Source organism: Phoxinus phoxinus (genome assembly GCF_949152265.1).
Source record: "Phoxinus phoxinus genome assembly, chromosome: 9".
Classification (NCBI taxonomy): Eukaryota; Metazoa; Chordata; class Actinopteri; order Cypriniformes; family Leuciscidae; genus Phoxinus; species Phoxinus phoxinus.
The window spans coordinates 36,748,121-36,766,993 of record NC_136884.1 but is presented as its reverse complement, the minus strand read 5'-3'; the positions used below and the strand labels follow the sequence as shown (position 1 = coordinate 36,766,993).

The 18,873-nt window shown below is 42.0% G+C and overlaps 1 protein-coding gene across 1 annotated transcript; it reads right to left on the bottom strand.

Annotated features, from left to right (window-relative positions):
* Positions 1 to 375: 375 nt before the first annotated feature.
* LOC307004149 (tripartite motif-containing protein 16-like) lies at positions 376 to 6,451 on the bottom strand. The gene is made up of 5 exons (XM_079623130.1): positions 5,764 to 6,451; positions 4,544 to 4,639; positions 4,223 to 4,456; positions 2,995 to 3,024; positions 376 to 1,838 (listed from the first exon to the last, which is right to left on the bottom strand). Exons 1-4 carry the CDS (start codon positions 6,124 to 6,126, stop codon positions 2,995 to 2,997), a joined length of 723 nt encoding a protein of 240 aa, XP_079479256.1. The 5' UTR covers positions 6,127 to 6,451; the 3' UTR covers positions 376 to 1,838.
* Positions 6,452 to 18,873: the final 12,422 nt, after the last annotated feature.

Here is an 18,873-nt window from a genome sequence, read left to right as displayed (position 1 = left end):
TTGTCTATATTTCTTAATTCCACCATTATTTTGTCATTCTTAATTAAAAATAAATATTATTATAGGCCTATCCATTTCTGATAATTACAGGTTGCTATGGTCGCGCAGGTTGTTTACGCTTTTAACTTGTGGCCATGAGAAAAATATAAACCGAACATGTCCCCACCAGGTCACCATAATATTCTGATAATTTACTAATGGTTTGTTCATCATTTGTTCATGATTACCCATTGCTTATTGAGATAATGATACTAATGATAAATATTTAAATGATTTGAAAGTGATTAATATATAAAATAATAACATCTTTATAACATTAATCATCTACTGATCTACTATTGATCTTGTCATGAACTGCTCCGAGACACGAAGGTGGAGAATCCAAACGCAGCTTTATTAAGGGGTAATCCAAAGAACAGGCAGGGTCAAACACAGGAAGGCAGTCCGTACAAACAAACAAACAAAACAGGCAGGGACCAGAGGCAAGAGAGTATATCCAGGGACCAGAGGCAAGAGAGTAAACCAGGGAACAGGGCAAGATATCCAAAAATCAAAAGACAAGAAAACCGGGAGAATGCTCAGAAATGCAGTGTGACACTAAAACAAGACTTCGCAGTGAGTGAATGAATGAACAAGGTATAAATAGACAGACTAACAGGATGATGAGACACAGGTGAATGCAATCAGTGAATGAGGTACAGGTGATTGTGATCAGTGACAAGTGATGAGTCCGGGCAGTGAGTATGGGAGATGTAGTTGTGAGTGATAGTCTTATGTGGAGTGCCCTCTGGTGGCTCTCAAGGGCACTCCAGCTGGTGACCGTTACATAGCCCCCCTTTAAGGAGCGGATTCCAGACGCTCCAAAAACTGTCCAGGAGGGAGGTGGAGCGGAGGCGGACCCGGGGGCGGGATGGAGGGCCAGGCCCGTGGAGCGGAAGAGGACCTGGAGAAGCAGGCTGTGCAGGCGGCCGGGGCGGAGCAGGCTGTGCAGGCGGCCGGGGCGGAGCAGGCTGTGCAGGCGGCCGGGGCGGAGCAGGCTGTGCAGGCGGCCGGGGCGGAGCAGTAGGACCTTCGGGCGGCCACGGCGGTGAAGACCCCTCGGGCGGCCACGGCGGTGAAGACCCCTCGGGCGGCCACGGCGGTGAAGACCCCTCGGGCGGCCACGGCGGTGAAGACCCCTCGGGCGGCCACGGCGGTGAAGACCCCTCGGGCGGCCACGGCGGTGAAGACCCCTCGGGCGGCCACGGCGGTGAAGACCCCTCGGGCTCAGGAACAGCAACAGACACCGGCTCAGGAACAGCAACAGACACCGGCTCAGGAACAGCAACAGACACCGGCTCAGGAACGGCCTCCGGGGATGCGGTGGCCATCTTGTCCGAAGACACAGGCGTGGAGTCGGCCATCTTGTTCGAAGACACAGGCGTGGAGTCGGCCATCTTGTCCGAAGACACAGGCGTGGAGTCGGCCCTCTTGTCCGAAGACACAGGCGTGGAGTCGGCCCTCTTGTCCGAAGACACCGGCGTGAAGTCGGCCATCTTGTCCGCAGACACCGGCTCAGAAAGAGGAAGAGGAACAGATTCAGGTTCAGGCTCAAGCACAGATTCAGTTTTGGCGGGACGAGACTCTGGATCGGCTGACGTGACGTGAAGCTCAGTCTCAGGAACAGGAAATGTGGCGACGAACCTCAGGTCCGAGGGCTCAGGCAACGTGGCGGCAGCCATCTTGTCCGGAGACACTGGCTCGGTGGCGGCCATCTGGTCCAAGGGCTCAGGCGAAGTGGCGGCGGCCATTTTGTCCAGAGACACTGGCTCGGAGGCGGCGGCCATCTGATCCAAAGGCTCAGGTGACGTGGCGGCGGCCATCTTGTCTGGAGACAAAGGCTCGACGGCGGCCATCTTGTCCGGAGACAAAGACGTAAGGGCAGTCTTGGTGGGACGAGACTCTTGAACGACCTCTGGCTCGGCAGGACTGACGCGAAGCTCTGGCTCTGGCTCGGCAGGACTGACGTGAAGCTCTGGCTCGGCAGGACTGACGTGAAGCTCTGGCTCGGCAGGACTGACGTGAAGCTCTGGCTCTGGCTCGGCAGGACTGACGTGAAGATCTGGCTCTGGCTCGGCAGGACTGACGTGAAGCTCTGGCTCTGGCTCGGCAGGACTGACGTGAAGCTCTGGCTCTGGCTTGGCAGGACTGACGCGAAGCGTATGCTCAGCAGGACGAAACCCTAGAACAATAGCCCTCTTGGCAGCGCGTGCAGACATAAGCGGGGGATCGGCCACGCTGGAAACCGGTCCTGTACGTCCATAGACCGATCCAGTGGCTGGCTTGATGGTTTGAAAGACATGACGATTCTCAGGCGAGACGTGAACTGACTCTGGCTGGGCAGACTGGACGTGGAGTTGTGAAGACCCTGGACTGGACGCGGCCAGCGGTGAGGGCTCTGCGAGTACTGTGAGCTTGCAGGGTGTTTCATCAGCCAAGCCCACAATAAATGCCGTGCCGCTCAAGGAGAGGGCCAGGTCGACATACCCTTCTAGGGTCCAGCCGGTATAGTCCTCCGGCATAAATTGAGCAACGTCATCATCCAGCCCGCTCAAAAACAGGTCCATGAGCTGGGTGTCATTTAACGTTCCCAGATGACAGCAAGACAAAAAGTCCCTCGCATACCTCTCAATAGGCTGGCCATCTTGGAAAACCGAAGAAAGGAACTTCCTCAGGGCCTGGTTGCTAACAACTGCTGGATCCATTTTGTGGCGAAGTCTTCTGTCATGAACTGCTCCGAGACACGAAGGTGGAGAATCCAAACGCAGCTTTATTAAGGGGTAATCCAAAGAACAGGCAGGGTCAAACACAGGAAGGCAGTCCGTACAAACAAACAAACAAAACAGGCAGGGACCAGAGGCAAGAGAGTATATCCAGGGACCAGAGGCAAGAGAGTAAACCAGGGAACAGGGCAAGATATCCAAAAATCAAAAGACAAGAAAACCGGGAGAATGCTCAGAAATGCAGTGTGACACTAAAACAAGACTTCACAGTGAGTGAATGAATGAACAAGGTATAAATAGACAGACTAACAGGATGATGAGACACAGGTGAATGCAATCAGTGAATGAGGTACAGGTGATTGTGATCAGTGACAAGTGATGAGTCCGGGCAGTGAGTATGGGAGATGTAGTTGTGAGTGATAGTCTTATGTGGAGTGCCCTCTGGTGGCTCTCAAGGGCACTCCAGCTGGTGACCGTTACAGATCTACTATTGATCTGTTTCACGATTTACTGTTTTTAAGATAATTTACAACATATTTATATTTAATTAATCATTTATAGATATATAGCCATGTTTTGAAAATGATTACTTCATCATTAACTAATAACTTAAAATGAGTTATAATTGAATGTTATTATAAAGTTTTACCCATTATCTAAATCAAATGCATCAGTCATCATTTTAGCTGTATTGCATAAATTGAAATTATAGAATTATAGAAAAGACAGAGGCAGATCCGGTGGACTGGGGAACCGGAGTAAAAATGGGAGCTGAATCCTGGAAGCTGGATGAAGCCAGCAGAAAGGGAGCTAAGAGATTTCCAGAGCTCAAATGCATTTATAAGTGTAGTCTATTTTGAAAAAAGATGATCAGATGAGAATCTACCTTATTTTTATATAACACAACAAACAGAATTCCTGAAAAATAATTCCTGGCCCCCAAATATTTTGAAACGGCCCTGGGTGGGAGTATGGGTAGGAGACTAGGAGTCCATTCCAGAGTATGTAGGTCAATAAGTGCTAGCTCCGGGACCACCGTGTTAGGGATCCTCGTCCTCTTCACCCACTGTAAAGGGGGAACCACAGCTGGAAAGTACCAACTCCACACACTCAGAGAATATCTCTTGAGGGTAATCCCCAGGCTCTCCTCTGTCTACTCTTTGAGGCCGGCGTGATATAAGGCGCACAGGGAGTCATCTGGGCAGTGCACCATGCAATCAAAATTTAGATACTCATGGGTATCAGATCGTGTTTCCTAAGAGATTTCCAGAGCTGAAATGCATTCATAAGCTTAGTCTATTTTAAAGCAATATGATCAGATGAGAATCTACCTTATTATATAACACAACAAACAGAATTCCTGGAAACATTGCAGTCAACTGCTCATTCTGCTCTCATGAAATGTTTCTCTGTGAGTCTCTTGTTCAAGTTATGACCCTGTTCTTCTAGATCTCTGTTACCTGCAGGAAATGGATGTGATCCTGTGTGTGTGAAAGCTGCTCCAGCTCAGCGTCTCTCCTCTTCAGATCATTGATCTCCTGCTCCAGTCGCTCCAGTCGTCCTTCAGCTCGACTCACTGCAGTCTTTTCCTGATCTCTGATCCGCTGGGTCACCTCAGAGCGGCTTCTCTTAATGGAGCAGATGATCTTAGTGAAGATCCTCTCACTGTCCTCCACTGCCGTCTGTGCAGAGCGCTGTTAGGACACACATCACAATCACACAGTGAGCTTCAGTGAGTCCTGACTGAGACGTCTCAAACTTCTCTTCTTCTCCAGACTCACCTTATGAGACTCCACAGCCTCTCTCAGCTGCTGAAGATCTTTCTCTCTCTGCTGGATCCTCTGCTGGAACAACCTCTGCGTCTCCTTCAGCTGCTTCTGCTCCACAAACCAATAACAGAGATGTCAGTTTATTCTGCTGTCACATATCTGTCAGGGTTCTGTCACTTTGGTCTAGTTTATTCTTGGTTTTGTGCCAGAGATCTGACACTCCTGTATTGTCTTGTCTTTGTGTGAGCGTACGGTCTCTTGTCTGTGTGCCTTGTTTCATGTTCGAAGCGTGGTGTTCAGATTCCAGCCCTAATGTCTAGTTCTGGTTTCGGTTCTGTGCCAGGATTCGGGCATTCATGCTCCGTGTGTTTGTATTCTGTTGTGAGTTCACAGGATGAGCATTCGTTCGTTCTCGTTCATTCTGTCTTGTTGTGTTAGCATGCAGTTTCGAGTTTGCTCTGGGCGTATGATCTTCTGTCTGCGTGTGGTGTTGTGTTCTGTGTAGCACACGATTCGTGTTTCTATCGGCCGCAAGCTTTCATGTTATGTTTTGTCTTATGCTGAACAGCATGCACCCATTTTCTTACCTGATCATTGGTTAATTTGCCCCACCTGTTTTCCCTAATCACCTGCCTTATTTGCTCCCTATTTATTCTCTTTGTGTTTGCAGTCCTGTGCCAGATCGTCATCAAATGTTCCCCTTGTGTCCTGCCCTGTCAGATCCTATTTGCCTAACCAAGTCATGCTTTGTCCAGTTGCTGGTCTTGTTCTTCTCCCTTGTTAAATTTACATGACTCTTTCACACTGCAAGCATAAGTATCATAAAAGTGAAACTGACACAGATGTAAAGCTTCACACTGACAGTGTTTCTACTGCATAACAGTATTTCTATTAAAACTGCCATCAGTTATAAAATGTTTATCGGGAATCATTCATTCTAATTTACATGAAGACAGGCATCCCATTTCCATCAAAAGTTCATTTTGAAAACACAGAACAGAAGCCAATGCCTGATGTGAAATTATAAACGACTGAGTTTATATGGACTGAGACAGATTTACTGAAAAGAACGTGTTTTTGTCTGTCACAAATATGCTCAGCAGTGAAAGTCCACTTGCAGCTTCTGTTCACTTCTGCTGACGTCTGCGGTGTGAATGATGTGTCCTGATCATATGGTGCCAATATAAATAGTGTCAACATTATATCATCAGTGTTTAGTTTATAGTTCATACCTGTTTCTGTGTCCTGTGAGCTGCTGCTGATACAGTGTCATGGTTTTTATGTTCATCCATCGTACACAGCAGACATATAAACTTCTGATCAGTGCGGCAGAAAACCTCAAGGAGTTTATCATGTGTTTGGCAGATCATCTCCTGCAGTCGTCCAGTGGCATCAGTCAGATTGTGTCTCTTTCTTTTAAAGAAACTCTCATGTTGTTCAAGGTGACTCTGACAGCAAGAGTCCAGACACACCAGACAGGACTTGACGGCTTTGCGTTTTCTTCCAGTACAGACGTCACACTGCACATCTCCAGCTCCAGCGTAACAGTCAGCAGGAACTTTAGTCTTCAGTTTCTCCACCAGTTCAGCCAGCATGGTGTTTTTAGCTAAAGCAGGTCTTGGACTGAAGTTCTGTCTGCACTAAGGGCAGCTGTAGACTTTCATATGATCCCAGCAGCCAGTAATACAGATCTTACAGAAACTGTGTCCACAGGGAATGGTCACTGGATCCTTCAGGAGATCCAGACACACTGAACACTGGAACTCATCCTGAGAAATTCTGGTTTCTGCCATTTTACTGCATGAATACAGAGACACAAACACACAACAGCTCAACTTCACTTAAGTTTCAGTTTCTCTGAACTGAAGAGTTTCCTGTTTCCTGGTTCTGAGTTTGAGTGATGTGTGAAAGACATGTGTCTGCAAATCTGTTAACCCCCTGGGGTCTGAGGGGTTTTTGGGGCCCTTGAGAGGTTTTGACATGCCCTGACATTTGTGCTTATTTCAGCTACTTACAACATACCTTTGGTCAACTCATAATTATGCTGTATTGCAGCACAAACTCTGCTACAATAATATGTGAGCAAAATGGAAGTTACATGTTTGCATTTTATAGAAAAAAAATATTATGCGTGGTTAGTACATTTTGGGAAAAAATTTGTCACTGCAATGAGCTCATATAACTCATACTGAATAGTTTGGCACAAGTCTTTTGAGTTACCATTCTTGTAGGCTAGAATGTTTACTACAAAATGATGTGAAAATCATTCTGATCACTCTTTCACAAAACAACAATATAATGATTTAAACTTTGCAAGTCAGTTTTTGTGCCAGCACTGCTATATGCGTAGGGGTGTTGATGGCCATGAATATGAATGAGGGGAGACAATAGACACTCCCCCAATGGCTAATGCCCCCATCAAGGTGCTGTGAGGCAGAGAGGAGAATCTGAGAATGAGAGGACATTCAAAGGTTTTGTTTTTAAATCTGTTTTTATTGTAATTCCTCTATGTGGAGGAACTAAATGTTGTGCCTCACAAGACCACAGTGCTATAGTACATATATAAACATATAGTACCAGTCAAACGTTTGGACACATTACCATTTTTAATATTTTTAATATTTTTGGAAGATGGCTGCATTTATTTGATCAAAAATACAGAAACAACAGTAATATTGTGAAATATTATTACAATTTAAAATAATGATTTTCTATTTTAATATACTTTAAAATATAATTTATTTCTTTGATCAAAGCTGAATTTTCAGCATCCTTACTCCAGTCTTCAGTGTCACATGATCCTTCAGAAATCATTCTAATATCATGATTTGATAATCAGGTATTATCAATGTTGGAAAAACAGTTATTATTATTATTATTAAAAAGAAAAGCATTTATTCAAAATAGAAATCTTTCCTAACAATATAACTTAACACATCCTTTAAAAAAAAGAAAGAAAGGTAGTGTATACTGTTACAAACAGACTCATGGGCGAATGTGAGTCAACAGAGGTCACTTGCGGTCCAGTTTCCCGGGCAGGAATCGCGCAGTCTGTGCAACCATGTCAACATCAGTCTCGGTTTTCCATGACAGGGTGGATTTGGACCTGTTGCTTGTTTGCCTTGGCTCTCTTCGGGACCGGTGCTTGGACATGTTCATTGTCACATCTGTTGATAACACAATCAAAGAAACTGTATTATTATCGCTATCAATCACTATGGCCATGGATTAAGAAAAAGACAAACGATTTTGTAATTTCACACAAGAATAGGTAGGCCCTACTTGTATATTATGACGAGTATATTATGTATATTGTAAACACAATTACATTTCATCAGTAAAATATTACGTCTGTGCACTTACCATCATTCTCGATTGAGAACTGAACGACACCTGCGTCCTCTGCGGTGCTGGAGAAGGAGAGCGTGATGCAAACACATTCCTAAAAAAATAAAAACAACTGTTAGCATACATTATCCAAAGATGGGTGATTAATGGGTATGGACGCACAATGCATGTAGTCTATATATCTGTTGATGGGCCATAGGACGGAGAAATATCTATTTATGGGCCATAGATCGCGCTGTTGATGGCCATTATCTGCGCACGCATTTCAAACATTTACACCTGCATTCACAATCATCTGTGGCAATATTTTAGCGTGTGTCATAGGCTAACCAAAACCGAACATTTATATATAAAAATATAATGTCTAGTATTTAGACAGTATCACATTTTACCGGAGGCTGAAATATATTTGCACGAAATTATATTTACACCTAAGCAGATATTCGCAAAAGTCAGTATTTTTAGCATGCATGATAATCAGTGTCATAAGCTAATCAAAATGGATTGAAATATAATACAAATATGTTTAGAGAGTAATATCACATTGAAACACGACCATATACGAATGTTAGGGATATTGTAAGGCAATCTTTCCTGTAAGATGTCAAAAGCTAACCAAAACTAAGCAAAATCTGAAAATTCACATGAGTTCTATATAATCAGAAAATAATTATATAAACACTAAACAACTTACTCGAACTTGTATCCTCTGTGGGATCAATTCGCTCTTGAAAATGCAGCCGTTCTCCGTCTGAGATGCGATCTTTCTATGAGGAAAAGGTGAATTCTCGCTGTCCATAATCATCTGGAGGACGACTTTACCGGAGAAGCGTGCCATCCTCAAAACGCGATGAACTATCCGTGAATCTGACGAGAAACTGCGTGTTTTCATCTTGGCAATGATCGGAGGGCGTGTGCGATGCGTATAGATCACCTCAACTATTAGCATGTGAATAGCGCCGGGGGGCGTGGCGGCATCAGCTCATTAAAAATAATGAAGAGAGAACGAAAAACTGCGCCTCTCCTTGGTTTCAAACGGATTACATAAACTAAGAATATGTATTTTTTAATATAAATTACTTCATTTAAAAGAAGAGAATTCTAGCTTCATAAAGACAAATGTCTCGTTCCTGAGTGACAAGTATTCGCTGAGTTACAGTTCATTTTCGGACGCGTTTCAGAATGGACTTCACTGACAGAGAGAAGGCAGAACTCGCATCATGTTTATTTTTCTTTATTTGGCGAAAGACACAACACTTTGTTTTTATTGTGAGTATACACAAAAAAAATAGAAACTTAACTGGATCGAATGATGTAAAACACTTAAATGTAAGATCAAAACCAACAAAGTATTTTGAATCTCTTTTGCACTGATAAGAAAAAAAGCGAGCAGATCACGCCGGCGTGATTGCCGACCCCAGGGGGTTAAGCAGGTTCCACACTCCTAGTGTAGTGGGTTTCCGTCTGCGTTGTGTTTTCTTCTTAATAATAGAGATTCCACACGATGATGCAGTTCTGATGTGATGTACTCTCGGCTTCTTTCAGTTTCTGTATTAACCCTCTGGGGACCAAGGTGTTTTTGGGGCCCTTGGGATGTTTTGAAATGCCCTGACATTTGTGCTTTTTTCAGTTATTTATGAACATGTTAATGGCAAAGGTGTAAATTCACTCTATATAGCACAAACGGGGCTACCATAATATGTGAGCAACATGTATGTACATGTTTGGATTTTTAAGAGAATAATGTTTATGCGTGGTTATTGAAAAAAATAAAAATGAAAGTTGCTGAAATAAGACCACAAAACACGTACTAAGTATGTTTTCCCAAGACTTTTGACTAATAGATGTTGTCGCTTCGAGTTCTGGCTTCAAAATAATGTGAAAAACATCCTGCCTAATCGTTCACATAAAACAAAACATTGATTTAAACTTTGTAAGGCCGTTTTTTTGTCAGAAGAGGTTTATGCGTGGGAGTGGTAATGGCCTATCAATATTAATGAGATTCATTACATTTACATTTATGCATTTGGCAGACACTTTTATCCTAAGCGACTTACATTGCATTCAAGGTACACATTTTACATTTTGTCAGTTCTTGCTTTCCCTGGGAATCGAACCCATGACCTTGGCGTTGCTAGCACCAACACTCTACTATTTGAGCACGGGCTACTATTTCAGGAAAGCTAGACCCGGGGTGTGACAGACACTCCCCCATTGGCCCATCAACAGGTGAGGCAAGCCTGAACAAAGAGATTCAAAGGCTTTGTTTTTCAATCTGTTTTATTGTAATTCCTCTATGTGGATTGTTGTTGTTGTTGTTGATACTTTATTGATCCTTTGCAGGAAATTATATTGTCACGGCAGCTTTAAAGCTAGGGTCGGTAATGTTGGAGAGCTAGCCAGATTTGAAAGTGGCACCTCTTCTAAGCTCCGCCCCCTCCTGTCAGTGCTCCGTCCAAAGCTACGCCCCCCCACAAACATGAACGCGCATCCACAACAAATCAAAGGTTTTAATTCCCAATAAGGCAAATACAAGAAAACAAGGAGCGTGTGCACAGAGCACAGACTGAAACACTAACATAAACATTGACCGACAACTGAAAGGTGAAAGACAGGAACTTAAATACACAGATGATAACGAGTGACGACAGGTGAAGACAATGAAGGATGATTAACTGATAAACTAGACAGGTGATGAAAATAAACTAATGATGATGAACTAAACTACTGAAAACAGTGACAAGATGAAGAAAACAAACAGAAAGTCCGGAGTCAGCTGCATGTACCTACCAGTGATGCGCAGGTTGATCCAAAAAGAGCGGGTGCCTGCGGTTACGAGTCATCCAAAAATATTTTTAATGATATTCGGGTCACGGTCGGTCGGGTCGTTTACCTTTGTAATTTATATAGTACTAGACACAATGTTCTATGAAATACATAGGTCTACACTTTATTGTCTGAATAACTGCGCGAGGATGACGCACGAGCTCAGTCTGCAGCAGAGATGACAGTGGGAAATCCTTCTTTACCTTTTGATTGTTGAGCGCGTTATTAACTTTTGCCCGACAAAATGCCCGATTTCCCAACGCGTTGAACTGAGCAATGCCATTGTGCCATTTTAATAGGCTACTTTTAAACGCATATAGCTTAGTAATGTCAGTTTTATGTAGCCTATTTGCTGAGAGGGGGCTGGATTTTTTTTGGGAAAGTCAGGGGAGAGACGCACACGTCGATTAGACTGGATAAACACATGCAGCATCTTAATTGTTAAGAAAATGAAACGAAATAAATGAATAAATCAAGCCTTTATTACAAAACACTAGGCTATATCATACAGCATTCTGAAAAATGCGCACCCCTAGTTCCTCCGTCTATGGCCAATGACGCTACGATGAGCATTTACTAGATACTTTAAAAAACGCGGGTCGGGTACAATATTTTCTTTCTTTTTTTTTGCGGTCCGAGTTGCGGGCAGGTTAGTTGAAAACGTCGGTCGGGTACGGGTTGTTTATACATTGACCCACGCATCACTGCTGTGCACGCAGTGGTGCTCAGGCACGAGACATGAAGGCATCTGATTGGTTCTTTACATTCACACCGAATGGCAGTGATTGGTCAGAGTTTTTACTGTCCTACAGCTGCTACAGAGGTCAGATTTTTTCATTCCTTTTTCTGAACACATAATGTATTGACTACTATCAGAATGGAAGGACCATTTTACCCAGTATAAAAAAAATGTTTCTGAACAGGATTACCTACCCTAGCTTTAACACTTAAAAAACAAATAAAAAATTAATAATAATACATATAGAATATTCAGTAACAGATGCATATTCAGTACATATTCAATAACAAAAATTAATATAGAATATTCAGTAACATGTGAATATTCATAACACATTAAACATTCTGATGGCCGCTGGTACAAAGGACTTCCTGGTACGTTCAGACTTGCACTTTGGTGCAATCAATCTATGGCTGAAGGTGCTCTTGTTGATCACCCCAAGAGCATGGATTGGATGTAAGGAATTGTCCATGATTGATTTCAGTTTAGAGAGTATTCTTTTCTCAGCCACGTGCTGGATCAAATCAAATTCAGTCCCCACAACTGAGCCTGCTTTCTTTATCAATTTGTTGACTCGATTTAGATCTCCCATGCGAGCACCCTCTCCCCAGCACACCACAGCAAAGAACAGAGCACTTGCCACCACTGTCTGATAGACGTTACACAGTCGAGGACGGCAGATGTTAAATGACCTCAGCCTTCTTAGAAAATAAAGTCGGCTTTGACCCTTCTTATACACTGTCTCCATGTGGCTCTTCCAGTCCACCTTATCATCAAGCTGTACACTGAGATATCTGTGACTGGAGACCATCTCCACTTCACTGCCCTGGTTGGCGATTGGGATTAACGGTGTCTTCTTCCTCCTCCTAAAATCCACAACCATCTCCTTTGTTTTTGAGATGTTAACTCCTTATCAAGCGCCCCCCTTTTTTTGAATATACATGAAAATGCACATTCCGAACTTAAATGGTTGTAATTCAAGAATGCTTTGGAGTATAGATGTAAGATTGGTCTTGTTTTTAAGAAGACATTTGGCAGACTTTTGTAGAAGAGAAATAAATTAAGAAAGTTAAACAGAAAAAAAAGTTATAGAAGTTTGAGTTTATGAAAATGTACAACGTTAAAAATTTAATTATTCATATTTTATATAAAATATATATTTTCAAAACCTGGAGGACTCTAAAAATGCAAAAAAATCAAAGGCAAAAATCTGAACAAGTTGTGTTTAAAATTTTAGGTTGATATCTAAAAAAATAAGCTTTCAGTGAGATTTTGTTTGGGCGCAGTACCAAACTTTTTCACTAGTTGACATTACTGCCCATATAAGGGCGCCTCCATTTCCATATGTTGTTTGAGGGATCTGAACCATTATTTTTACAATTTTCATACAATTTATGAAGTAGAAATCCTATTCAGAAGTAGTGTTGGAAGTTTGGCAGATTTTTTAATGAATTCAACCTCTAAGAAACACAAAAATAACACGTATGTGCATTATAGCTCGCTGCCACGAATGGTGAATCACAAATGGTAAATCTATAATTTTTTTATTTATATTTAAAACATTTTCAGACCTTTTTTTCTAAAACAATTGAATGGATGCTATCTTTTGAACTCTTGGCATGAAAACAAACTGAGGTTTCTACCATTCTTTCATGATTTTTCATGTTCATCACTATTTCAAAATAAAGGTCTGAACACGCCTTAGGAGTATGAAAATATTCTTGTTGCAAATTGATAAATTACGGCTCCTCTGTAATGTATTTTAAAAATCAGTCACAACAAATGAAAACTAGAGATTTTAAGCTTTCAAATGACATATAGTTTGTCAAGATTGGTTTAGGTTTAGTATAGGATATTACTGTTTAAAATATATAATGGCCGCGGGCCCGCGGGTTGGAGATGGTTGTGGTCGCTCCAACCCACAAACTCCTTAATAGTTCTCCTGTACTCCTCCTCCTCACCTCCTTTAATTAGGCCAACAACGACCGTATCGTCTGAAAATTTCTGGAGGAAGCAAGTGCCACTATTGTACTGGAAGTCTGCTGTATAGATAGTGAACAGTTACGGGGCCAGCACGGTTCCTTGCGGCACCCCCGTATTACTCAGAATAGTATTGGAGACACTATTCTGCAGACGCACGTACTGTGGTCTACTGGATAAATAGTTCATACACCAATGGACCAATGATGAATTCAGCTGCATCCTCCTCATCTTCTCACACAACAGTCGGGGCTGAATCGTGTTGAAGGCGCTTGAGAAGTCAAAAAATTTGAACCTCACAGATGCATCAGGAGTGTCCAGATGTGCATAAGTTCTTTGTAGCATGTAAATAAGGGCATCATCCACACCCATGTTGGACTGGTATGCAAACTGCAACGGATCCACGTAATTTGACATACAGGCCTTGATGTAAGAAAGGACCTGTCTCTCGAACGTCTTCATGATATGTGAGGTGCTACAGGTCTGTAATCGTTATGGTTAGATGGATTTCTCTTCTTTGGAATTGGAATCAAACAAGATGTTTTCCACAGTTTCGGGACCTTTTGTAGGTGCAGACTTAGATTAAACAGGTATGTAAGAATACCACTCAACTGGGTAGAACATGTCTTCAACAGTCTGGGCCCAATATCATCAGGCCCCACTGCTTTACCCGGCTTCAGACGGTCCAGTTCACCCTTGAGATTGATGTAACACCATCGGTGGAGTCACAGTTAGAGAAAAGTTGGAGGAGAGAAAGGTATTTTGGGAGGTGATGTCGCAGATGGGAGAATGGGGGGATGATGTCATGGATGGGATGCGTGAGGGAAGGGAAACAACACCAGGCAGCAGCAGACCAGGTGTGGCGGGCTAATGTGGCATTGGGTTATCAAATCTATTAAAGAATCTGTTCAGATCGTCAGCCAGGTTCTGGTCACCATCAAGTAGCGAACCCCCCTTCTGCTTCATACCTGTGATCTTCCTCATGCCAGCCCAGACCTGCTTCACTCCATCCTGCAGCAATTGTTGTTCTAATTTGCCCCTGTATGCTTCTTTCCCCTCCTTAATCTTCACCCTCAGTACTCTTTGGATTTCTTTGACCTTTTCCCTGTCACCCTCTCTGAAAGCCTTTTTCTTTTCATTTAACAGTACCTTCAGACTGCTAGTTACCCATGGTTTATTATTGGGGAAACAGCGAATTTCTATGGAGGGCATGATGTCATCATTACAGAATTTAATATAATGGGTGATGCATTCTGTTAATCCATCAATGTCATCCCCATAGTCCTCACAGAAAACATCAGAGCATTTTGCTTCAAAACAGCACATCAGGGCTTCTTCTCTCTCATGAGACCAGTATTTTAGTGTTCTGTTAATGACAGGCTGCCTCTTAACAACTGGCGTGTAGGAGGGAGAAAGATGTACCATATCATGGACAGATCGGCCAAGAGGGGGCAGTGCAACACATTTGTATGCGTTTTTCACATTAGCATACAAGAGGTCAAAGATCTTATCTCCCCGTGTTGTACAATCAACAAACTGCTTAAATGTGGGCAGGGTCTTAGAAAGGGATACATGGTTATAATCACGAGAAAGAAAAATGAACGCGTCTGTGTACTTCGCCTGCAGTCGCGCGACAACAGAATGCACTATGTCACAGGCCACTTCCGCATTGGCAGATGGAGGGATATAAACAACGGTGATCACCACAGTGAACTCCCTCGGCAGGTAATAAGGTCTTAGACTAACTGCCAGTAGTTCAATGTCCTTGTTACATATCTGTTCTTTAATAGTAGCATGATTGGGATTACACCACTTGTTATTAATGAGCAAAATAAGCCCCCCTTCTTTTATGCTTACCGCTCGATTCGGCGTTCCTATCCGCTCGTATCGTCCTGAAGCCGGTAAAGCTGGTCAAGAGATCAGGGATATTGTCCGTCAGCCACGACTCGGTCAGACATATAAGACTGCTCTCCCGGTACATTTTCTGGCTCCTGACAAGAGTCTCTAGTTCTTCGAGCTTGTTAGTCAAACAGCAAACATTTCCCATGGTGATAGATGGTAGGGCTGGTTTAAAGGTTTCTTTCCATACTCTTTTTCTAACCTTCTTATTTCTCTTCACCCCAGCTTTAATTCCGCGGTGTCTCCTCCGTAATATTTCCTTCGGGATATCATGTTTAATCCCGAATTTTGAACCTTGTACCAGGTCTAGTAGTTCTCGCCGGGTGTATACAAAAGCAGGTGTCTCTCGGCTAATGTTACAGTCCTCTGCCCTCTGCCCTCCTGGAGGAACTAAATGTTCAACTGAAGACACACTACATGTTCACTACATTACATGCCTGGCATTTCCAAGGTGTGTCCTGCCTTTTACCAAGCTATCCTTTGCAAAGCACACAGATCTTGCGACCAACTGTGCAAAAAGGAATATTTCGCAAAACTGCAATGGAAACCGTTTTTGCGCATTTACAGTCACCTGATTTAGAAGACGCGGTGTGTTTGGGGTCCGTGTACGCAAATAATAATAATAATTATCATCATTATTATAACATTTATTAGGCTACATATTTAGAGACGCTTTTATCCAAAAAAGGAACAAAGCAATTCGTCAAATGTCATTCATAATACGGGTTAGACCATAATAATACAGGGCTAAGATTATCACAAATAAACACACGATTTTGACACATATCCAAGGGTTTGTGTGGAGTGTGGACCGCGCACTGCATGGCACGGAGGCACGTGCGCAAACACTTGCATTTTCCTATCAACAGTGGAAACAACTTAAAATACTCTTATCATTTCTGGTCATATAGAAAATAATAATACATTATTCGCAACTCCTTTTATTTGTGTAAACTCACAATAACAAGAAAACGTTGTGCTTTTGTAAAATAAAATAAAACAATCAGGCGCGCTTTCATGATCTCCGTGAACTGGAGCGCGAGAACTGAAACAAAATATAGCCTATGTAGGCTAAAGCTTGAAATGTCCACTTTAAAACGAACAAATTCGAATCGAAAGCTAATACATTCTGATTATGTAATGCGTATGAAAGGAGCATTTCTCTCTAAAAGCGCATCTGCTTAACAGCGGAGATGGAGATATTTTTAGCCGACTTGGAAAACAATAGTTTATTAATAATATTAATGGCTCTTCTCATTCAGCACTGCGGGAAACATATCAATTCCAGGTTCTAATTTGGCCTTAGAAAACCTGTAAAATCGACATGTTTTCCATATTAATTTGTGAAAATATCTGTAAAATATCTGTAATAATAGTGGGTAAATATGTACTTACTCTTTCTGATTTCTGAATGTGTTGCTAAGCGCACTCCGAGTTGCAGGCGTAGTGATGAAGCTACATTCCTTTTAAAAAAAGTTGAAGAATATTATTGTATCGTGCCATCTTCCCAACGCGCAGGTGACTGAATGATAAAACTTAAAGCATTTGCTTGGGGGCGTTTACCTGTTTTGCATAGAAGGCTTAACACATTATGAATAGCGCGCTCCGTCAGTAGGCGTGAACAAATTAAAGTCAATGAGCTCGTAATGAGCTCGACTGGAATCGCTCTCTTTTCATACAGATTACAGAAGCTGAGAATATTTGTTTTTTATATAAATTACTTCATTTGAAAGATGCGATCTCAAGCTTTATGCCCGTGGGTATGTTTGCCTGTTTGACTGAATTTTCGCGGAGTTACAGATCATTTTCGAACGCGTTTCAAATTGTAGTTCATTGGCAGAGAGAGTGCAGAACTCGCATCATGTTAATTTTTCTTTATTTGGCAAAAAGCAAAACACTTTATTTTTATTCTGAGTATACAGAAAAAAAAATAGAAACTGAACAGGATTGATTGATGTATAACACGAAAATGATAGATCAAAATTAACAGAGCATTTTGAGTTTATTTTGCATTGCTAAAAAAAAACACGAGCAAAATGCGGGGGCGCGTTTTTGGTCCCCAGGGGTTTAAAATATAACAGACCACATCAGACAATTTTAACAAGGAGAATCTCTGGTTCGTGCCTCTCATTGCCATGACATCCCGCGAAAGAGAGAGGGCGGCCGGAAATTACATCAGCTTTAGCGTCACATGTACATATATATATATATATATATATATATATATATATATATATATATATATATATATATATATATATATATATATATATATGTATGTGTAACCCCCTAGAGTTTTACACTGTTTTACAGTTTTGTAAGTTATATGCAGTACCATAGTTTCCGCTATATGAGCTGGTTGACAGACGTAGATATTGAGAGAAGAAGACTGGCTGCGTCCGAAACCGCGTACTTCCCTACAATATAGTATGGAAAAAGAGTAGGCGAGCAAAAAAGTATGTACGAATCATAAAAGAGTAGGCGAGAATTACCTGGGTGACGTACTAATTATCGCGAGATTCGGACTTAAGTGCGTTCCAATATGCCTACTTTCCTACTATATAGTAGGCAAAAACAGTACGTGAAGGAAGCAGTACGTTCGAAACATCAGTATTCATAAAAGAGTAGGCGAGAAGTTCCCGGATGGCTTACTGCTTCCAGACAGATTTTTGAGTGCTCAACCGATGGATACTCTTCTATCCCAGGAGGCCACGCGAGGGGATACGTCATTATCAAACATCACGGAGATCAGCGACGCGGGGGGTTTAAAATGTGAGTAAACACGGTTTCTTGTGTTAAAATTGCATGTGTTAAACTACTGTGAGTAAACGTTTTAACTGTTGAAGGTGTAAAGGAGTTAGAGACAGTAGAATATAGTTGTGATTTTGCTGTAAAAACACGGTTTATTATGTATAGTTCTAGCTGACGGGAGCTCCAGTAAGGACATGTAAGTTACGTCTCTAAAGTGGATTTACATAAACCATAAACATCTTAAAGACGCTTATTTTAAACGTTTATTTACATCTGACAGGAAAATCTTCTATAAGTATTGCAGAAGAGCACATCACAACATGAAATAGACATCTGAGTGGTATGTGCATGTGCTATTATTGTAGAAGAAATCTATAAGTCTTGTCTGGATGTTACAGGGACAGAAGAACAGATGTGTGTTTTTCCGGTGGAGAGAGGCTCATGAAGCTGAATGCTGCCATCAAAGGCTTTGAGTGAGTATACTACAGAAATGAATAACAACTATTTAAATATTAAGTTGTAGTTTATTTTAATTATTGTAATTTCAAACAGAGCTTTTACAGCACTTTTCTGATTCTTGATTTCTGTGCATTTGCTGCACTTTTCCTCACTTTCCGGTATAACCATTTCTGGCCAAGACATCCCTCTTTCCACAACAGTTACCAATCTCGGTGTGAGATTTGATCCACAACTCACCTTTGAAGTCCATATAAAAAATCTCTGTAAGATCTCCTTTCATCATATCAGAAATATCGCAAAACTCCGTTCTACACTTACCTTAGCTGATGGTGAGAAACTG